The sequence below is a fragment of the Motacilla alba genome, chromosome 2, assembly GCF_015832195.1.
Source record: "Motacilla alba alba isolate MOTALB_02 chromosome 2, Motacilla_alba_V1.0_pri, whole genome shotgun sequence".
NCBI lineage: Eukaryota > Metazoa > Chordata > Aves > Passeriformes > Motacillidae > Motacilla > Motacilla alba.
Genome location: NC_052017.1, coordinates 55,852,566 through 55,872,164, shown reverse-complemented (window position 1 = coordinate 55,872,164; position 19,599 = coordinate 55,852,566). Strand labels below are relative to the sequence as shown.

Genomic DNA, 19,599 nt, shown 5'->3' with positions numbered 1-19,599 from the left:
AAAAACAATGATAGAGGAAAATCGGCTTGTTTGTTTCCTCATGTTGTGATTTTAAGCCTGCACATGCATCTTTTCTTAGTTCTGCAAGAAGACTGCACTTAGAAGCATAGCTTAAATTATTTTCTGCACATGACCAAACCAAAACTGATGTCAAGGGAAATCTTAATACCAAAATGAAACACATCTTAAATCTGGGACTTGTAGGCAATGTAGTTAGAAAGTGTATTTAAAATTAGTACCTTGAAGTCCTAAATCCTGAGTCCTAGATTTGCTTTGAGCTCTTTAGAAACAGCTTGCCTTCTGCTCGTTCCAAAAATTATTGTGCTCATGCTTTAAAGCATTGTCCTAGGCTACATTATACTCTAATTATTAGAGGGTTTTTAAATTTATATCTTTGAAACATTTCTTATTACTACTTTGGAATTGTGCAAAACACTGATTTCAGATATTATTATTTTAAGACTATTATGTATAGTTGGGTAGAAATTACGGCTCAAACTTGGTGTGTCTGTAGAGTATATTAATATTGTTGACTTTAAAATGTACTTGTTGGCTTAATTTTTTTTCCTATGCATTTGCTTCCCTTTCACATAGAGAATGGGAAAATCTGTAAGTCTAAATTTCACTTCACCTAAAAAACATAGGCTGGCTTCTCTGGTTCTTGTGATCTTATACATTATATGCATGCTTCTAAATTGTTATTTGCAATGCATGTATTTTTTTGTTCCTTGTTTAATATACTGTGATTTAGCGCATCACTGAAAAAATATCATTGTGGCTTTTTAATGTTCTCTTAAATATTATCAACTTTCTGTTCAAGGTAAGTCACAAAACATGTGTTATAGTTTCTGTAAGAATATAAAACTTAACAGGACTTCTCTGCACCAGCATAATATTTAGTGTTCTAATTAACTACATTAAAAAATGAATATATTTTTTTCTGGAAGAATAGCCTCCCATTGTGCTGTAACTACTTGGACAACAGGAAATATTTGCTCACAAAGGGAACTTTCATGTTTCATCAAAAGTCAGTTCTTGCCTGCCTTCTCCTAACCCCATGAATATGTAGAAATAACATAAGTTCGGACATACATTGGGTATGACAGCACACAAAAATGGAATACTACATCTCTTGAGTGGAACTCACTTGACTACTCTGCTTTTTTTTCAGAGTTCAGCATTTTCCTAATTTTATCTGCTTAACAAATTGAGCTTCTTATAAAAATTTTGGAAGCTTACTTTGTCTACCGTGTATAATTTCAGTTCTACCAGTGCTTGAAGGTTAAGTGATGTTAGCCTCAGTTCACATTTTACACTCCACAAGCCTTTATTTCAGTGCTGAATTTTTGCCCACTCTGTCACAAAGTTACACCCTGAATTTTATTTTAACAATGTTTCAGTTTCAATATTTATGCATCTCAGTTATACAGTTTTGCCACTCTTCATAGTTCTTTTTAGTCTTCTCAAAATGAAGTTCTGCTTCCAAAAAATGTAACTTTAAGCTTTCCTTTGTTCCATATATCGTTTTTGTACAGTTGGTTTTTGGGATAGCTGGCCACCGTGATAGAAAATCCCCCAGGAGGGACTGGTGAACTCAGTTTTAGAAATATCATTCTCTTATAGCAGGGAAAATGGGAGGTGACAGAGCATGAAGAATCAATTTAATTGATAGGGTTGGTTTCCACTGGTGACTAAATTTCAGGTCAAATGACTTTTAACTATTTATTTGGGGGGAAAAAAACCAAACAAACAAACCCCAAAACAAACCTACATTTAGGCAGCAGATCTTTTAGATAAATGGACTAAGATAGAATTTGAAAATTTTTGGTGAACTGTAGCATATGACTCATTTCCAGCCTTGGCTAACTCTACACACAGCTGTTTCTCAGGAACTGTAAGGAAACTGTTCTTTTGTTGTGAAAAACCACTGTACCATACAAAAGAGATACCAAAATAAGGACATTTTAAAAACTAGCAGTTTTTTCTTCTTGTGCACAGATTGACAACAATTATTTGTAGGTGAAACAAGGAAAAATATTAGGTAATGTTGATAATGTAAAGAGATAAGCTGTATTTCAGTTCACTACTTACTGCCATACTGTTACAACATAAGAAGTTAGTATTTTTTTAAAAATTCTGTGGTGTTTCTGAATTTTCTTTTCCAGCTGGTAGAATTTTGTAATGTTTCCAATGGAGCATGAGTAAAATGTTTTACTGTACAACATAAATATTGTGATCTTTCCATTGCATTCTTGTAATTTCATTGTTTCAAAATTCTTCTATAAATCCAGTTACTTTTTTATGTAAGTCAGTAAATGAGATTCTTAGTGGTTCTTGTCTGACCTGTAAGGTCTATTGAAACCAAGTTTTTGATTCATCTTGGTAAAAGATAATTGACAACTGGAAGATTTGTGCGTTTTGACAATTTACTTACAACTGCTTGAATTTCAGAGTTAAATGTTCTTGTCAAAGATACTGCATTTCATTTATTTTGAATATATACATATACTAGTATCCATGAAAATAGCTTGGTTTACATACTTATAATTTCAAATAAATATTGTATGATTCAATTGTGTAAGTGTTATAACAGTGCTTAAAAATGTTTCTTTGCATGCTAGGAATCAGTCAAATGTGAGAAGAATGCACACTGCTGTGAAGCTCAATGGAGTAGTGCTTAATAAATCACAGCATGCTCAGCTAGTTCTCCTGAATATGCCTGGACCTCCTAAAAACAGAAAAGGGGATGAAAACTGTATCCTCCACTGTATTGATTCCATATTTCTTGAAACTGAGAATTTAATTTTTTTGATTCTGCCATTACCTGTTGGGATAACCATTACTAAGTATGGTAAGCATAAGTCTGTCTATAAGAAAATTACATAAAGAGAATTAAAAAATAAAAGATAAAAAATCTTGATTGGGTGGGTGGTTTAGTGATACAAAGGATTTCCTTAATTTTGAAATCATTTTAAAGTTTCCTGTTCTTATCTTTTTTTGTGGGTGAGTAGGGCAAAACTAGGAATGTCCCCCTAGTTAGGCTTTACTTCCACTTGAATAACCCGGTAACAGGACAGTGAAGGGTGACACAGAAAAACTGATGAAATTGTTGAACTCTATTTTTGCATTGTATGTCAGACTTTCTGCGAGATTACTAGATATTTTGTTTCTCTTCTGAGTAAATTCCTTGACCAAATGATATTTCAGACATGGAATTTCTGGAAGTTCTGACAGAAGGTCTAGATAGAGTTCTCCTAGTCCGAGGCAGTGGACGTGAAGTGATCACCATTTATTCTTAATCTGTTTGCATGTGTTTTTCAAACACAACACACCCCCACCATAAGAAAACAAAAGTTTTTTTGCCATAATTTGAGCAGCTTCATTGTCTTCTAGTGCATTGAAAATTAGCTTCAAGCTGAATCTTCTGATGATATGTTCTTTTTTTTCCTAGTAAGATGTTCTATTTAAATAATATTTTAAGCAGATTTATGTAGAAAATTAATAAATGGTGGATGGCTTAGGATATTTATATGTAGCATATTCTGATACTTCTTAAGCTGTGGTAAAACAAAAAAATTGGTAATGCAATCATATTTTTAAAGATATAGAAATGTCACTAACTTTTGATTATTTTAATATTTGCTTTGCGTCTAAATAAAAGGGAAGGGTTTTAGAAAAAGTTGTCTTTTTTTCTTACCAAAATGCTGCTATGTTTCTTCTTTTGGAATTAGTCGTGGTTCAGGAACCTTCCTTCAGAGATGTTAACAGCCAGTCAAATTTGTTTATGAAGTGCATTAAGTGTTTCCCAGAAGTTCGTTATTTGCCATACCTGTAAAAAATAACATTTCCGTATATAAAATACTTAAGTAGGCAAAACCTCCAGATGATAGTAAACAGACAAGCTGTGTGAGCTCTTTTCTATGAGGCTCTGGCAGTTACTGTTATTTTGCATGATTATAGCAATAATGAAACATGACAGCATCCAACTTATAGGAAGGCTACAGTGTAGGAACTCCAACTGGTTCCAAATATAATTCAACAGTTGATAAAACACAACAAGGTGGTTAATGAAATGCAGTCTCTTGTTTTCAAATATTTATATTTTGAAAATGTTGTATGGATATGCTGCTGTTTGAAATAAAATCTGCTTTTCTGAACTGAACGAGCTCCTAAATGTTTTTCATTTGAAATTGTTGAGTAGTTTAGTTTGGGTGCTCAATGAAACCTTTTGCTCCTGTTACAATTCTGTTCCTTTTTAGGCAGTCTTTAGTTTTGTAAATGTTGTTTTAGATCTAAAGTGTATCAGAAGATTGTTCTGCTCTAAAAAGAATAGGTCTGTTTAAACATATAAACAGACCTATTTTTTTTTTAATTTTTCATTCTAAAATTAAAAAAAAAAATTAATTCCTTTATAATACAGTCAAGATGTCTTGCTCAGACTATAACAATGTGATGCAGTGCCCAAGTGCCTGGCTAGGCTCAAGACCAGTGTTTTTATCATGACACTCGGGTGAAGTAAGACAAAGCTATAAACAGCAAAAGCTGAAAGCAGCCATTACCTGTTCCTGTAGTTTGATGCACAGGAATAGATGGAATAAGAAGGTAATCAGGTGGCCCAGTGAACTCCTGATGAGTCAAAAGTACTGCTGGGATACTTCAAAAGGCAATTGGAAAGGCATGCTGCACACCAGAATGTCCCCATATACCACTCAGTGTGACTGCAGCTGTATGCCTTTGATTAGGAATAGGTTTATGCATAGGCACTCAGAGGTACCTTGGGGGCACACCAAAGATACTCCACAGGCTTTAAGGTACAATGAAAGGCACATGGAGGTCCTGTGGACGGATCAGGAGGCATGTGAAGGTTCTAGATTTGCACAGTATATCAATTTAATTAAAAAACATTCTCAGGCCAAGAGAAGAAAAACATCAGCAGATGTCCCTACTGCACTCCAGGTGGCTCTAAGCTTTTCATGGGATGTATTAAAAGGCACTCCGTGGGCTGCGGTGCAGGGCCATCAGCAGTCATTTATAGAACTGATTTGTGGGGTTGTGGGTTGGAGACAGACACACGACACCACACCAGTGGGTCATCAGCAAACAGCAATGAGTTTAATATGTCTGCCCCTTTTATAGGTGTTTTGGATTTCCCAGCCTCAGATAGTTGATTGAATGACCCCTCTCTGCCCAGCACTCTGGCCAGTGGTGTATCAGCATCTAAGCTAGAGCAGGGTTGGCTGAGGTCTTTACTTGGGTTTGAATCCAACCTATCTGTGCCTTATCCAGGGACTTGTTTTCTTCTAGGTTGGTTGAGTTTAGGGGGCAGCTTTGGATCAGCTGCAATGTGCCAACAGACAACTGCAGACGGCTTGTAGTAAAAGGAATTAAAAAAATTTAATTTAGAGATAGGCTTTTAGAGGCATCTGGGACCTACCAAAAGCTCTATGAGTTGCCTTAGATGCAAGGCAAGACTGACCAAGATTTCTGTGGGCATACCAGCGGGCATTTGATAAGCTTGTGGAAGTGGTAGAGAACAAACTTTCAAGATGAAAAGTACAAAACATTAACTTAGACAGGAAGCTTTTGAAGATCCAACTTCATAAGAAGATAGGCTTCTGAGACTCTTATATGGGCTTGTGTGTTACAGGGACCACCCATGCTGCGATGGAGGAAGACATACAAACACATGCCAGCTTCATTTTTTTGAGATTTGTTTGTAGATGCACAGTATTAAGAATTACGAGCTACGAGTTATCAAACACTATGATTTAAAGTGGTGGAGTGGTGAGATAGTCACGTGCAAGACTAGTCAGGGCAAAATGCCATTGAGGTCTTTTTTCTGGTGATTGTTATATTTCCTACTGATCTCATAAGAAAGAGCTACAGGACAATTTTGCACCTACTCTCACCTGCAAATCTGACTCCTGCAACCTTTAAATATTAAATACTTAAATATTAATTACTTAATAATTAATAAATACTTAAATAAAATTTAAATACTTAATAAATTAAGTGAGGTAAGAATCCATTAACTTATGGCAGTAAACATAGATCATGGATACTATCAGCAATAGTTATTCATCAATGGGTTAATCATCACATAAACAAACATACATTTTACAACATCTCTTGCTTGCAGTTTTGATGTCATTTTCTTTTCTGATAAGTAAGTCTGATTTAATCTTATTGCAATCTTCAAAGCTGTTTGTTCTTGCCAAGCCATTTTGATTATCAAATCTCATATGCTAACCAGGTCCAAAGTTCATAATCTGCCTTATGTGTCCCAATATCTCCCTCTTTTCAACCAAAACCACTCCTTTAATGGCCTTATTAATTAATCTCTGCATACATTGAAACAAGGGAGGTATCATGATTAATACAATTATTATCAGAAATTATCACATACCCATCTTAAAAAGAATCTTTTAGCTAAAAACCTTAGCCATTAAAGGCTCAGGCTTGATCTTTAAAAACATTCCCGATGACAGTCGCAAGGGGAACATTACTGGATTTAGAAAATCTGCCAGAAGTATAATTGCACCAAAAGGTTTGATTCTTGTACACAAGATGATAGGGAGAAACATCCCAAGCTTTGGAATTATTTCTTCCTGTGTATTTAAAATTTACACAAAAATCCAATTTCACAGAACCCAGGGGCTCTAATTCTTGGGGTTCTGAGGGTGTTTCAGGAGGGTAAGGGATCAAATTTTATTTTATTTTATTTTATTTCAAAATTTTTAGTGTATATATTAGTATAAAGTTCTGGAGGAGCTATATTCCACCCTATTTTTTTTTGTTTTTTAATAACGTGTGTTTCTCGTTATGAACATGAAGGCAACATAAAAGCAAAACAATAAAAACAATAAACTTATACTAAGTAAATATAAATTAGATAATATATACAATTAGTAGTACATGAAAAATAGAATGGTGGTTTAAAACAATGCATTATCGATTTCTTAAATATTGTACTGTTACTTAGAGTTTGTAGTAATTGGCAAGCTTCCTTTTAAACTGAGAGCTTGGAAAACCATTCCTGGGTAAGATTTCCAAGTTCACTTCAAAAGGAGGTATAGCCAGGTCTAAATTTGGGAAGTCAAAATTACTTGAGTACAGTTTTGGTGTAGAAAATACTTGGGTTTATTGGTATATTTCCCTACTAGTTAAGGCCAGGACTTGGCCAGGGTCCAGGCTTTAACTGGAAGAGTCTTTTTAATATATTTTAGGAACCTCTAAGTAACAGTAGTTAGAAAATTTCTTTAAAATAATACATGTCTTATAAATAGCTATATAACAGTATGTGGAGGTTTGTAAATCAGCTGGCTTTGTCATTTATCTTTAGCTAAATATTAGTAAAAAAAGGCATTAAACAGCTTACAGCTGATAGAAGATATGAATATGATATGATATGAAATTGTTACTCATTCTTTAGTACTACTTATAAACAATAAAATAGCAAAAACTGTATTTCTATAACAAAATAGCTGTATCTTGCAATTTGAATGAGCAAATTCTGACAAAATTAATTTAGGCTTTATGTCATTCACTTGTATAGCAAGCGGGCATACCTGTGGGTGGTGTGAACAGTGCCGAAACTCGGGGGGAGGTTCCTTGCCTGGCCCTTGCTGTAGAGCGGGGGCAGTGGATGGGAAGATGGCTCTGGCCATCTGGTGCTTGGCCAGGTGATCATTAACCGCAAACTGGCAACAGTAAGTGCTCTCACTGAAATGTATGTGTTCCTTTCTGATTGGTAAAGTCATGTTCACATTATTGCCTGAGAAATTTGTCTGTGTACTAACAGCAGTAGTGTGCAAAGAAACTTCCTTAATATTTATATTTTTGTGTCTAATTTTTTTTTTTTTACCGTTGACTGTGGCAGTTACTTTTTGCCATCACAATGTTAAGGGGTTTGTTCTAGAAATGTGTACACTCTATAAAAAGTCTCTTGGCTTTGTTTACAGAGCTTGTGAACAAATGCATAGGTTCAGACATTCATATTGTAATGAAGAATGATTAAAATATTGTTGGAACATTTCTCGGATTTGATGACTTTGTCAGTATCCTTTAATGGAAACAGTTAAGGTCATCCACTTTATGCTTTGGCTCAAGTCATTAACTGCCTTTGAGATATTTGAATTCATTAGCTAGAACCGTTTTCTATTGTTTAACTGTGAGAGGAATGAGGGATTTGTCTTTACAAAGAAGCTGTGGATCTGCTGGTAGATAAAACTAGCACTGGGAGATAAAAGAAACGATGGGAAGGATTCCACTGATTGATGAATGGAAGAATGTATTTGCTTTTACAAATAAACTTTAGGTTTGCTGATAAATTAAATTGGACATTGAAAGATGAAAGAAACAATGGGGAAAACCCCTGAATTACATACGAATTAAAAATTAAAAGGGAGGGTTATACATTAGAGGGAAATCTTTGTATCAGATGTTTTGGGAAATCTGTACTTCTCAAGTACCTCAGCCAATGGGGAAAGAGAGAAAGGAAATGTGGCTGGGAAATTAGGATAAAAAGGGAGGCTGCATCCTCCAAAAATTTGAGAGAGCCCAGGGGAATGTCCCATGGCCTCTTGCGTTATTCAGATAAAGTAAAAGGACTCCTCTGTCTGCTTTTTGGACATAAACCTCTGAGGTTTGTGGATTAATTTTCCTGACAGTTATAATTATCTGATATCTTTATTCTATGGAAAAATTCATTGTGCAATTTAAAATTAAAATAACTAAATGTTTTAACTTTAAAGAGCTGGGCCTTATTTTCTTTGAAACTGGATTTTCTATGGTGATAGAAGATGTTACAGAATTTTAAGTATTACTTCTGCCTCATGATGCTGTTTCATGCTTGATTTGCTGAGGAAAATGATTGTGTCAGAGCTATAAAAAAGGTGGACTTACATTTTTTTTAATACTTGATAGCTGAAGAGTTTGTGCTTTGAACATAAATTATGGAGGGAGATCTGTTCAGCCATGCCGTAGAGTCATAGAGTACCTTTTGCATCATTTATATGTGTAATCAGCTTCCTAATTTGTACCCTTTATTTTGCATGGGTTGTGTGTTGAATTTTCTAGAAGTTTGCTTTTGACACTTTCCTTACAGTCTAGGCAAAGATTTAAATGGTAGCAGACTTGAAGAGTATTTATTACCTTGGTAAGTCATGTTGCTATTGAAAATGTATTTTGAGTATCATTAGTATTCAATAAATTTCCAAGATTTAGAGGGTGAGTCTGTATGTTTGTGTACTAAGTAGAAGAATGCTTGTTAATTGCCAGGTAGCTTTTAGACCACTCAAGTGGTCTATTTATCAATACTGTGCTTCAGTATGGCTAATTTATTTGTTAGTTCCAACAGCTGTCATCTCAGAAATTTGTTTTACTTCTGTAATACAAACTTTGTCCCTGATTATGTGTTCTTACTTTTTCTAATGCTACTTCAGTGAATCTCACCTAAGGGCAGAAGAATCACAAAGCTAGACCAGATTTTCCTAAATGGAAATAGCATAACAATGGTAAGTCATCGTTGTTAAAAGGCTGAGTGCATTTCTTTTCTGTACCTCTAAATTGAACAGAAACTGAGTTTAACTGCTTCAAGCTGAGCTTTCCATACAGTTTTGTGAAATAAGCTGTTGTAGTGTGTTTCTGTACTTTGTAATACTTTGTAATAGTTTTGTTCTTGTATCCCCTTATTTTTCCAAAATGGTTTCCCCCAGATTGTACCCCCTCCTTCTACCTGTGTATTCCCTCTCCTTTGTTGAGATCATTCCTAAATCCCCACCCTGACTCTCTGTCAGTTACTCAGCATCCCATCCTCTCTATCTAGAACTTTCAGTCCAGATCGTCGAGTGATTAGTCAGAGGCCAGGGGTCAGCCCCCAAGTGCTACCCCATACGCTGTCCCAAATGTTCATCCCCTAAATTTCTGTCGGTGAAGTGTTGTTATTGGTCAGCAAATGTATATACCTTTGGTTTCCACCCTTCCTTTAAATGTAACCTTGGCACCTCTCCCGGGGCTCTGAGCAGGAGGCCCCCTGAGGTGTGGGAGCTCCCAGGAGCTCCGAATAAAACCTTGGATTAACCCCTGCTAAGAGTCGGCCTTTTTATCCTCTACCGAAGTCTCTAGCATCTCTTCTGCTGCAAAGGCGACTAGCCTAGCTGCCTTCAGTACCCTCGACAGTGCCAACACCCCCCCCCCCTCCCCCGCCAACTGTCGGCCGTTTCGGGGCTGGCCAGGGTTCCTGAGGGGCTCCCAGAGAGACAGAGACAATAAGCTATTTTTAAGTAGCTTCCAGGGTGTATAATTCTATGAATTATCCTGAAAAAAGTGATCTTATTGCCTTACTTGGTACATTTACAGTTAAAACAAAAAAGAAGAAGAAAATAAAGGAGCACAGCCCTGATTTCATTTCATTGAGTGTTTTTCAGGTTTTCAGTTGTTCAGGGAATCATTGATCTCACCCACTCTGTAGGGTGCTTCATACAGCAGCTTCTAACTGCTGAGCGTTTGCCTGCATAAGTATTGTTATGAATGAAATTGCCAATCTAATTTTATCAATAATTTGCAAGAGCCAAATTATGATATAAAAACAAAGTACAAAATTTATTTCGCGCAAATTGACAGAATTTTGGTAAGCCACGGATCGGACAGGGTCTAGCCCAGGAATAGACCCTGGGTGACACGCTGAGCAACCCCAAGCACTGGCAGCTTCGGAGTGCGGTGGCACACCTAGGTCTCCTTCCACTCAGGTTTTTATCCTATTTTTCTTGCCTCGGGCTAGGAAGTCCATTGTCCTTTTCATAATCAAACAAGTTCCAAAGGTTTCTCCGGTCCAGTAGAATGCTGTCTGATGGAAGGTGGTCCGGTCCTCAATGGCTTCGGGAATAATTCATCGGCTTCTGGTCTTGTGCTAGACAGGACTAAGCTTAACAATACACACAGTCCCATCCCGAGAGAGATATCCTTGTTATCACCCTGAATACCCGATACTCAGTCCTTACTGGAAATCTCTTTTACAAACCAAGAGATTTCCCAGAAGTAGTTTAAAATGTTTAAAATTCTAAATAATGTGTGTTCTTCCCGCCCCCACCCCCCCCCCCCCCCACCCCCCCCCCCCCCCCCCGTCGGGAGTATCCAGATGTGCTGCTGATGGCGTAATTCCCTGCGCAGCTGAAACCTCGAAACCGAGGGTTCCTGCTGTGTTTCACATGCAAATGTGGTCTATTTGGGTGGTATGTGTGTTGGTTCCTCGCTGCTGCTGCTGGCTGCTTTCCTGGCTTTTTCCTTGAGAACATGTCCAGACGTAACCCCTGTGTCACCCACTTACTTAATATCTATCTACCTTACTATTTTATACTATCTTGAATCTATTTTTCTATTCTAATAAATATGAATTTTGACATCCATTCATAACAAGTATGTAGATGGAATACGTCTACATTTCATTTGTTATCTTATGTATAATGTGTTTTTTAGCAGTTTGGGCGCTTACAAACTCATCAAGTCATTTGGTGATTATGATACCATGTGATGCCCAGAGAGCTGAATCTCTAAATACTCTGGAAAAAAAAATTAAAGTTCTGTTGATTATACCAAAGCATTAAGCATTATGATTTTAGTTTATCATGTGCTGCTGTATGTAGATCGGTACTGAAACATTGATTAAATATTGGAATTTTGCAATTTTGAATTCTGCAGTTTCCGAAATACCACAGAAGCAAACCCACAGTAGTTTTTGTTTGTTTGTTTGCACAGATGGCTTAAAGTCTGGACTTCTAAGTAATAGCATTCCTGATTTGTAGGCGGAGGAAAATTGTTTTGATTCAAAGTCAGCTCTGTGTGAATGACTTTGTTCTCTTACCTACTTTGTACCTCCTCATCTTGCACCTCCTCACTATGTCTGAGCAAGAGCCATCTAAACTTAATTTCCAAGCAATTTTCTGCTTTGTTTATTGTTCCTCATCCATAAAGGATAACACATGTTATGGTTTCTTGTATGGAGTAAAATTGCATTAGACTTTTTCTAACTTTGGTCCCAAAAGCAGCAAAACTTTACCTTGAAATGTTCAGCTGATTATTAAAAATGTGTCAGTAAAAGGAATGGTTATCTTTTTTCCCCTATTCATAGTTTTCCTTTTGTATTTCTGTTCTTTACTTTCTTCACTGGAAAAGTTTGTGCTTACTGCCTGCTGCCTGTAGAAGGGTTCAGGCTCTTTCTTCATTTTTGGGCCTTGCTTTGCAATACAAGTTGGAAAGAAGAAACCAGCTTCTCAGTAGAGCAAGCTGGGGAAAAGTCAGCAGTTCGAGAAATTCTTTGTGAAAGGAAGTGTGTTCTTTGTTGTTTTGAAAATGATCTGTGGTGTTTCCAGATACAATTGTCTCCTTAGAGTGAATAGCAAAGAGAAAAACAAAAATATGTGTTACCTAGGATCTCCTTTGTGGTTTTGTTAAGCTTTGTCTTTTGAAGATTCTTTTAGGCATGTGCTTTTCTGGAAATAACTGACTTCCTCTATTGTGATAAGAAGATAATACGGTGTAGCAGGCACAGGGCCTGCCAGGCCTCCCTGGTGGTCAGTTGCCTAAAATAAGAAATGCCTAGTCATGATGACTGGACCTAAGAAGCCCCTCTTCTGCCTTCGGACCCTTGCTATCTCTCTGTCAAACGATAGGTCATTTTCGCCTCAACCCTTACTATTGGACTGTTTCCCAAAACTCCCGTACCCTATATAAACCCCTATTTCTGCCCTGCTCAGGAGAAGAGCTGTCACTGGGACCCTTTGCAGAAGATCTCAATAAAGATACCTCTGTGGAACCACATACAGCACTTCTCCTCCCTCTCCCTGCATCTGCCGAGGCACTTAGCAAACAAAGAGCTGAAATCACTAATGAGCTGAGAATCACCGAAGAGCTGATCTCACTTAAGAGCTGAGCTTGCTAAGATTGCCTAAGGCTCTGGAGCCTGCCTGAGGGGCGTGGACAGGTTGTGCTTAACTGGACTTCGCTGTCTGGGACACCCAAGGCAGCCGGGGTCGGGGAGACCCTGAAAAAAACATAAAACCCACTTCTGTGGTCCACACTAGTCTTCCTCTGTGAAAATATTGTAAAGCAAGAATGTATGGGTTTGTAAAGCTCAAATCTATGGCACTTACGTAAAATTGTCTTTTTCTTTTATAGTTGGTTCCTGGAGGAGAAGTACCTGAAGTATAAATTGATAGAATTGCCATTCATGAAGACGTGTTTTAATATTTATATATTTATATATTTTAATATATAAATCTAAATAGAGCTTTTGAGGTGTGAGTTTTGGTGCGGATTGTTTATTTTATTTACACAGACTTGCTGTTGACATATGATAAAAGACAAGTATTTCCTCTTCAGAAGGGTGCATTGCTAATGATAATGCTAACATTTTAAGTTGACATTCTGACTTTCTTGGAAAGACACATTAATCTGTTCTGAATAAAAGACTTTATTAGTTACTTCCTGTGTTCTGTTGTGTAAGTGCACAAGTTGGATAGTTTTATAACTGGTGTATGGAAAGGAAAAATGATAAGTTATGCTTCAGTTGCTGTCGGTTTTCAATTTTTCTACATCTGTTGTGAGTAGAAAAGTTGTCCGGTTTTTTTTGCTGCCAAGTTGGAGTTTTAACTATTTGTTGTTAATAATTTCATGTTGTAATCACCTGTTGTTAATAGTTTTTCTTTAATTGCCTGTTGTTGATGGTTAGAAATCGTTGGGTATCCCCCCTGCTCCCTGCTGCACCCGGGACTGAGGAGGAGGTGAAATCGGAGCTGGTATGCAAGTGTGGGGAGCTGGTATGCAAATGTGGAAACACCTCACCAAATCTAGCAGGAAAAACCCCCTAAAACAATGAGCCTCCATGGAATTAAGAGATCTAAGTGATGTCTAAAGGTGAGGAACTGAGTCCAGTGTCTGTTAAGATCCTTTTTATCCTTCACCCTAACCTCAAAGGATGTCGGCTAGAAAGAGACCCTAGAACATCAAGCTGTAAAACTGGAATCTCCTGATGCTCTTGTGGGGATGGAAGCCCTGGCTCTGCCTGCATACCAGCGGTCACAACTGCTATCTCCTTCTTTCTCTGTGCCACTTCCCGGGAGCAGCGGCGGCGTGTGTGCGACTTGTCGGTTCTCCCCACCCGAGCTGATTTCCTTTAATAAAGGCATTAAAAAAGAGAAAGATCTCCTGCCCTATTTATTTCACCATCAGTAACTGTTCTTATCAGAATTTTCTGAGGGCACTGTGGAATTCATTAAGGTTACTAAGACATAAACTGTGCCAAAATAAGAATGAAGAAGCTGAGCAACTGCATACCAGGATCGCAAGAACTAGATAATAGAGGACTGTAGAACACCTTCACGGTAACCAATTATGGACACTGAGAAATGGACGCAGAGAACAAGGGAACATGACAAAGACACCAATCAAGAAGTGTGATCTTAGTAGTTTGTAGAATATATAAGTGTGTGTAATGTAAACAATAAAGGGCTTCTGCTTGATCATATTGGTCAGTCGTTCAGAAGTCCTGGTTTACCAGCAATATATTGGTGACAAACCATGTGATAGTGAATGTGTTAATGAAGTAGATTGAAACTTTTAGACTCTAAAAAAGGGAGTTCTTAGAGCCTTTGGACTCTGAAGGTGATCGTACTGAGTGAAAAGGCAGGGGCCTTGGTCAGAGACCACCACAGCTGGGTGACAGGGGTGGGAATCGGAGGACGACTCCAATGGAGCAAGGGGAACATGCCAGGAAAACGGCTCTGGGAAGAATTAGTTTAAGCTGCAACTATTAGGACAGGTGAGCGACCAGGGACTGGAGGATGGGAAAGGCACTGTCAAAGGAAGAGCAGGCTGCTCTAAAAGTCCTCCAGCATATCCTCTATAAGAGAGAGGTTAGATATGACCCTGAAGTTTTGAAAAAATTGGTAAAGTGGGGTCAGGAGAATGGGATTTTTACTAACCCTAAAAGCTTATTCGATACCTCTGAGTAGGAAAAGCTCAGGATGGCCCTTCGGGATGCAATCAGCAATGGGTTCAAAAGCACTAAGGGATTGAGTACAACATGGAAATTAATGATAACAGTTTTAAAACAATTCAAAGCAGAAAGGACAGCTGCAGCCCTAGAACCAGATGATCCCGCAATGGCTTTTCCAGCATATACCCCAGAGTTCTTTGCATGGGAGGACCCAGTAATACCCCTTTCTGCACCCGCGGAGCTGGAGCTGCAGGTGCAACAGGCAATCTCAGACAGTAACAATGCAGTCCTACATTCCACACTGGGTCCGCAGTCTGCATGGGAACCGGAGGGGGTGGAGATGGATCTGCTGCTCCTTCCCCCGGCACCGATTTTACGCACGGAGTGTCCTGTGGTAACCCCTCGTAGCAGGCGCAGGCCCTGCAAACCTGCCTTTGCGTTCGGAAGCCTAAGATAGGCAAAATGCTGAGTCATGATGACTGGACCTTAGGAGCCCCTCTCTCCCACTCTTGGACCCTTCCGTATCTCTCTGTAAGGCTATAGGTCACTTTCCTTTAACCCTTACCATTGGACAATTCTCAATCCCCTTTTGCCTGATATAAACCCCTGTTTCTGCACGGCTCATTAGAGAAGAGCTGTCACTGAACCCCTTTGCAGAAAAGAAGATTATAAAAGACATCGCTGAGGAATATTTCACACAGCCTCTCTCCTCTCTTCTCTTCCCACGTCTACCGAATGCCTGCTGCATGCCCCAGCCGAGCCTAGCAAGCCCAAGAGCTGAAATCACTAATGAGCTGAAAATCACAAAAGCTGAATATCACTTAAAGGCTAGCTAAGGCGAAGGTTGGAAGGCACTACTAGGAGCTGGGCAGGCAGCTCTTATCAGGGCTGAACTATCCGGCTTTTAATGCAGCTATCTGGGAAGACCCCGCAACCCAGCAAGCAGCATTTAAAACACCTGAGGAGTTAATAATAGCTATGGGAGTGGGGGGAGTGAATCTTTCCCCTGCTAGACCCTTCGCTGTCTGACTCAGCGCCTCCCAGCCACCGGGGTGGGTTTTTGAATGCGAATCGCAGGTATACAAATGCAAAAAGCTTGTGCCGCTTTGAGAAGGAGAGAGTGCGACGACGACGGAAGAGGCAGCCCCCGCTGGCTGCGCAGCCCGGGTAGCTCAGGCACGGGTTGAAGTGTGTCAGAACGAAGAGGCGTTTATACTAAACTAAAGACTCTGCTAAGATTAAATTCTCGATTTGAAGATTTACTACTCTGGGCAATAAATTCCCTTTTGAAACAAGTGATACCAATCCAGGGAATCCAATTATTATGCCCAATTCAGTAGCAAGCTCTAAGATACAGCTGGTCAGATACTGTTCATCCCTTATGCACTTTGTTACTTTCTTTTAGCCAGTTTCCAGGCAAATAGTTTTTGACACTCCTTAACTGTGGTTTCCCACAATTCCTCAGGCATTTCCCATTTAACAGGGACTAATAATTCCCATCCACAAAATAAAGTTATTTTGGCTGCTTCAAGTTCTACCTGGATAGGGGACCCACTTGTCCCCTGACACTTCCTGCAACAGAAGTGTCTATTATGTATACTACAATACCAATTTTTCTCACAATTTAAGCATTTACATTTAACCCAACTAGCACGTCTAGTATTTGGGTGGATCAAACAGGGTATATTATGAAGCACTGATCTAGATTGTCACTCACCCTACAGCACAAACTTAAAAATTAGAGACAAATAGGGACTGGTTCAACACATATTAATTATAAACCACAACACACTTTGGACTTAAAACATACAAATTTGACTGGTTTACTTTTAGAGCCATCATCTTCATTAAACTTTTTGTCTAAACTTTTAGAACGCCATATAATTTATAGACTTGAGCAGACACTTAAAGGTTGTAAAATCAAGACCCCTATTCAATAACAGTGATCTTAAAAGTTTTCTCTTGCTTTTATTACTATTTTATTTTTAATTTTAAGCACTCAATTCTTTTTTAAAACACCAGAATTAAATTATTCTTCCTTAGCATTTCATAATTACATTTAATGTCCCTAAAAAAACCTCTAAAATTTTCCAAAATTCCTTAAAACTTCTCAAGACTTTAAAACAAACTTCCAGAAATAAAAACCTTAAAAAACCTTCAAAGAACTTCCGAAAGTTCTTAGGAATAAGCCTTCTTTAAATTTTAAAACTGTGTTAATCCTTCTCAAACAGTCTCTTCTTAAAACTCTTTTAAAATTGTATACCATTTCCAAAAGTATGCATCTAATCAGGAAAACACACTTCCCAATACTACTTTCTTTACAAGACGTTTTCACAAACCATCAACACATATCTTTAGGGTGATTTTTTCTCTGGTAAAAATTCTCTATATCCTACATTTAACCTTTCCAGATCATTTTCTAATTTCATCAAACACGAAAATCATCATAACCTTCATGATTCCAAACCACTAAGACATTTCCTTTTTATTTCTGAAGCTATTTTCTGTGTGTCCTAGGGTGACGTTATGATGCTTGTATCCCCATTTGTGTGTTCTGTTTATGCTGGATATTATGTTCTGTGCCTTCAAGACTGGCTCTGAAGAGTGAATGTTTTGTTTTGGGTTTTGTTATCTGCCCGCTCCCCCACGGCTGGCGGGACACAGGGACAGGGAGTACATAGTGCGGCTTTTGCTTTTTGCTGGGCTTTTTGCTTTGCTCTTGCTCTGGCTTCTGCTTGCTCCTGCTTTGCTCTTGCTTTTGCTTCTGCTTCTGCTCATTAGCTAGTTTAGCTAAGCAGTCCATTTTTTTTTTCCCCTGGACTGTTTTTTTTTTCCTTTTTTCCTTTTTTTCTTTTTTTTTCCCTTTTTTTTTCTCCCCTTTTTGGAACTACTTGAACCTGCTCTGGACTGGGACCTGGAAACACCGAGAGCTTGCACCTCGTGGCTTGTAGCAGCCATCTCCAGCGCCAGAGGGACTGACAACAGAGCAACCACCCCCCAAGAGAGACTTTCTGAATTTGTCATCCTTTTCAGAGTGGTGAAGGAGTGTTATCATCTGGTATTGTTCATTCTGTGTGCTGGGGGGTGCTGTGCCTGTTAAATAAACAGGTTCTTTCCACTTCTCTCCGAGGAATCCTTCCCGAACCGGTTGGAGGGAGGGGCTGTGTGGGTTTGCTTTCTGGAGGGGCCTCCTTTTGCAGATTTTCTCCCAAATTTGCCCTAAACTAGGACAAAATTTGGCGCCCAACGTGTGGGGCAGTGTGAGAGAGTGGAAAAAACCCTGTTTTGAGTGCATTTTGGTTGCCATTACTCTGTGTTGTCATATAGTAGTTAATAGCCATGTTTTTTGAATTCATAATGTCTCTTGGGGTGAGGGCTTGCATGCATTTCTGGTCCCTAGGGTTTTTTGAGATCTTAATACCTCTATGGTCCCTAGGTTTATTTTCTTATCCAGAAATAGCTCTGGTATTGTCCCTAATACGTAGTTTTTATAGCAGAGGGGCTGTGACTAGAATAGCTATCCTGCTGGGCTTGGTGGCAATGATTTGTAAGAAGTTTATAAACATGCTGGGGTCTGTTCCAGGTATGAATGGTTCATGGCTATGGTTATGCATCCAGTTTGTTAAAGGAGGGGCAGAGAATGAGGCTTTTCAGCCTTTGCTTTCCTTCTTCTCCTCTGAATCTGTTACATCATTATTGAAGAATGTTCAGTTTCCTCTGAATGTTAAAGAGACCATCTTTCTGGTATTTAATTTGGTAAGCTTCCTCTATACAGTCTGCAGCTTTTCTAGAATGAGGGCTGAGATTTCTAGACGGGGTGATGAAACCCCTGACCCAGGAGTAGACCCAGGCATGGAAAATCCTGAGTGGGGTGGGAAATGGGAGGACATGGGCCAAATCCTGAAGGAATTCTCTGACCCTATAGTGTGGGACTTTCCCCATCAACACATTCAGGACCCAGCTGAGGTGGGGAAATACCTGAGAGAGAAGTACCATGATGACCCTAAAGAGAAAAAGATCATTGCAGTGTGCTGGGCCCTGGCATATGCTTATCGCACGCTGCTAGATACTGTAGGGCAGCAGTCAGAGGCAGGGGGGCAGAGAGATAAATCAACAGCTATCCCAGTCACCCAGGCTGCAGCCAACACCCCAGGCTCGAAGCCAGCAGCTAAACCAGACAATAAGCCTCAACCAATGGCTGTTGCTACTAGCACTAGAAGTGGAAAGTGCACAGACAAGACCGATCGACCAGTGGATGATGATGACGATGCAGGAGAAGGACCTTCAACACCTCCTGACATAAAATCAGGAGTCAGAGCAACAGGCGCAAGGTCGGAAGCCAATATTGAGTCCTTTTCCCTGAAGGACCTCCGTGGCCTAAGGAAGGATTACACCCGACGATCTGATGAATCCATAATTAGCTGGCTAGTCCGTCTTTGGGATGCTGCAGGTGAGGCTACAATTCTGGATGGCACTGAGGCGAGGCATTTGGGATCCCTGTCACATGATCCTGTCATCGACCAAGGAATGATGAGGGGGGCTGACCCTCACAGCCTCTGGGCACGGGTCTTGGATAGTGTTGCACAAAGGTACCTGTGTGCAGATGA

The 19,599-nt window shown here is 39.0% G+C and overlaps 1 protein-coding gene across 8 annotated transcripts in view; it reads left to right on the top strand.

Moving 5' to 3' along the window:
• The window catches only part of LOC119697367 (solute carrier family 12 member 7-like), a 76,886-nt gene extending 72,724 nt beyond the window's left edge, over positions 1-4,162 (top strand). For 6 of the 8 annotated variants that reach the window (XM_038128078.1, XM_038128079.1, XM_038128073.1 and 3 more), the window contains 3 exons: positions 595-609; positions 2,622-2,755; positions 3,208-4,162. In XM_038128078.1, the coding sequence (XP_037984006.1) occupies positions 595-609; positions 2,622-2,755; positions 3,208-3,299 (241 nt within the window). In that variant the 3' untranslated portion in view covers positions 3,300-4,162. The remainder of the gene's footprint in view (positions 1-594; positions 610-2,621; positions 2,756-3,207) is intronic. The other 2 variants (XM_038128074.1, XM_038128077.1) reach the window with 1 other exon arrangement.
• Positions 4,163-19,599: the final 15,437 nt, after the last annotated feature.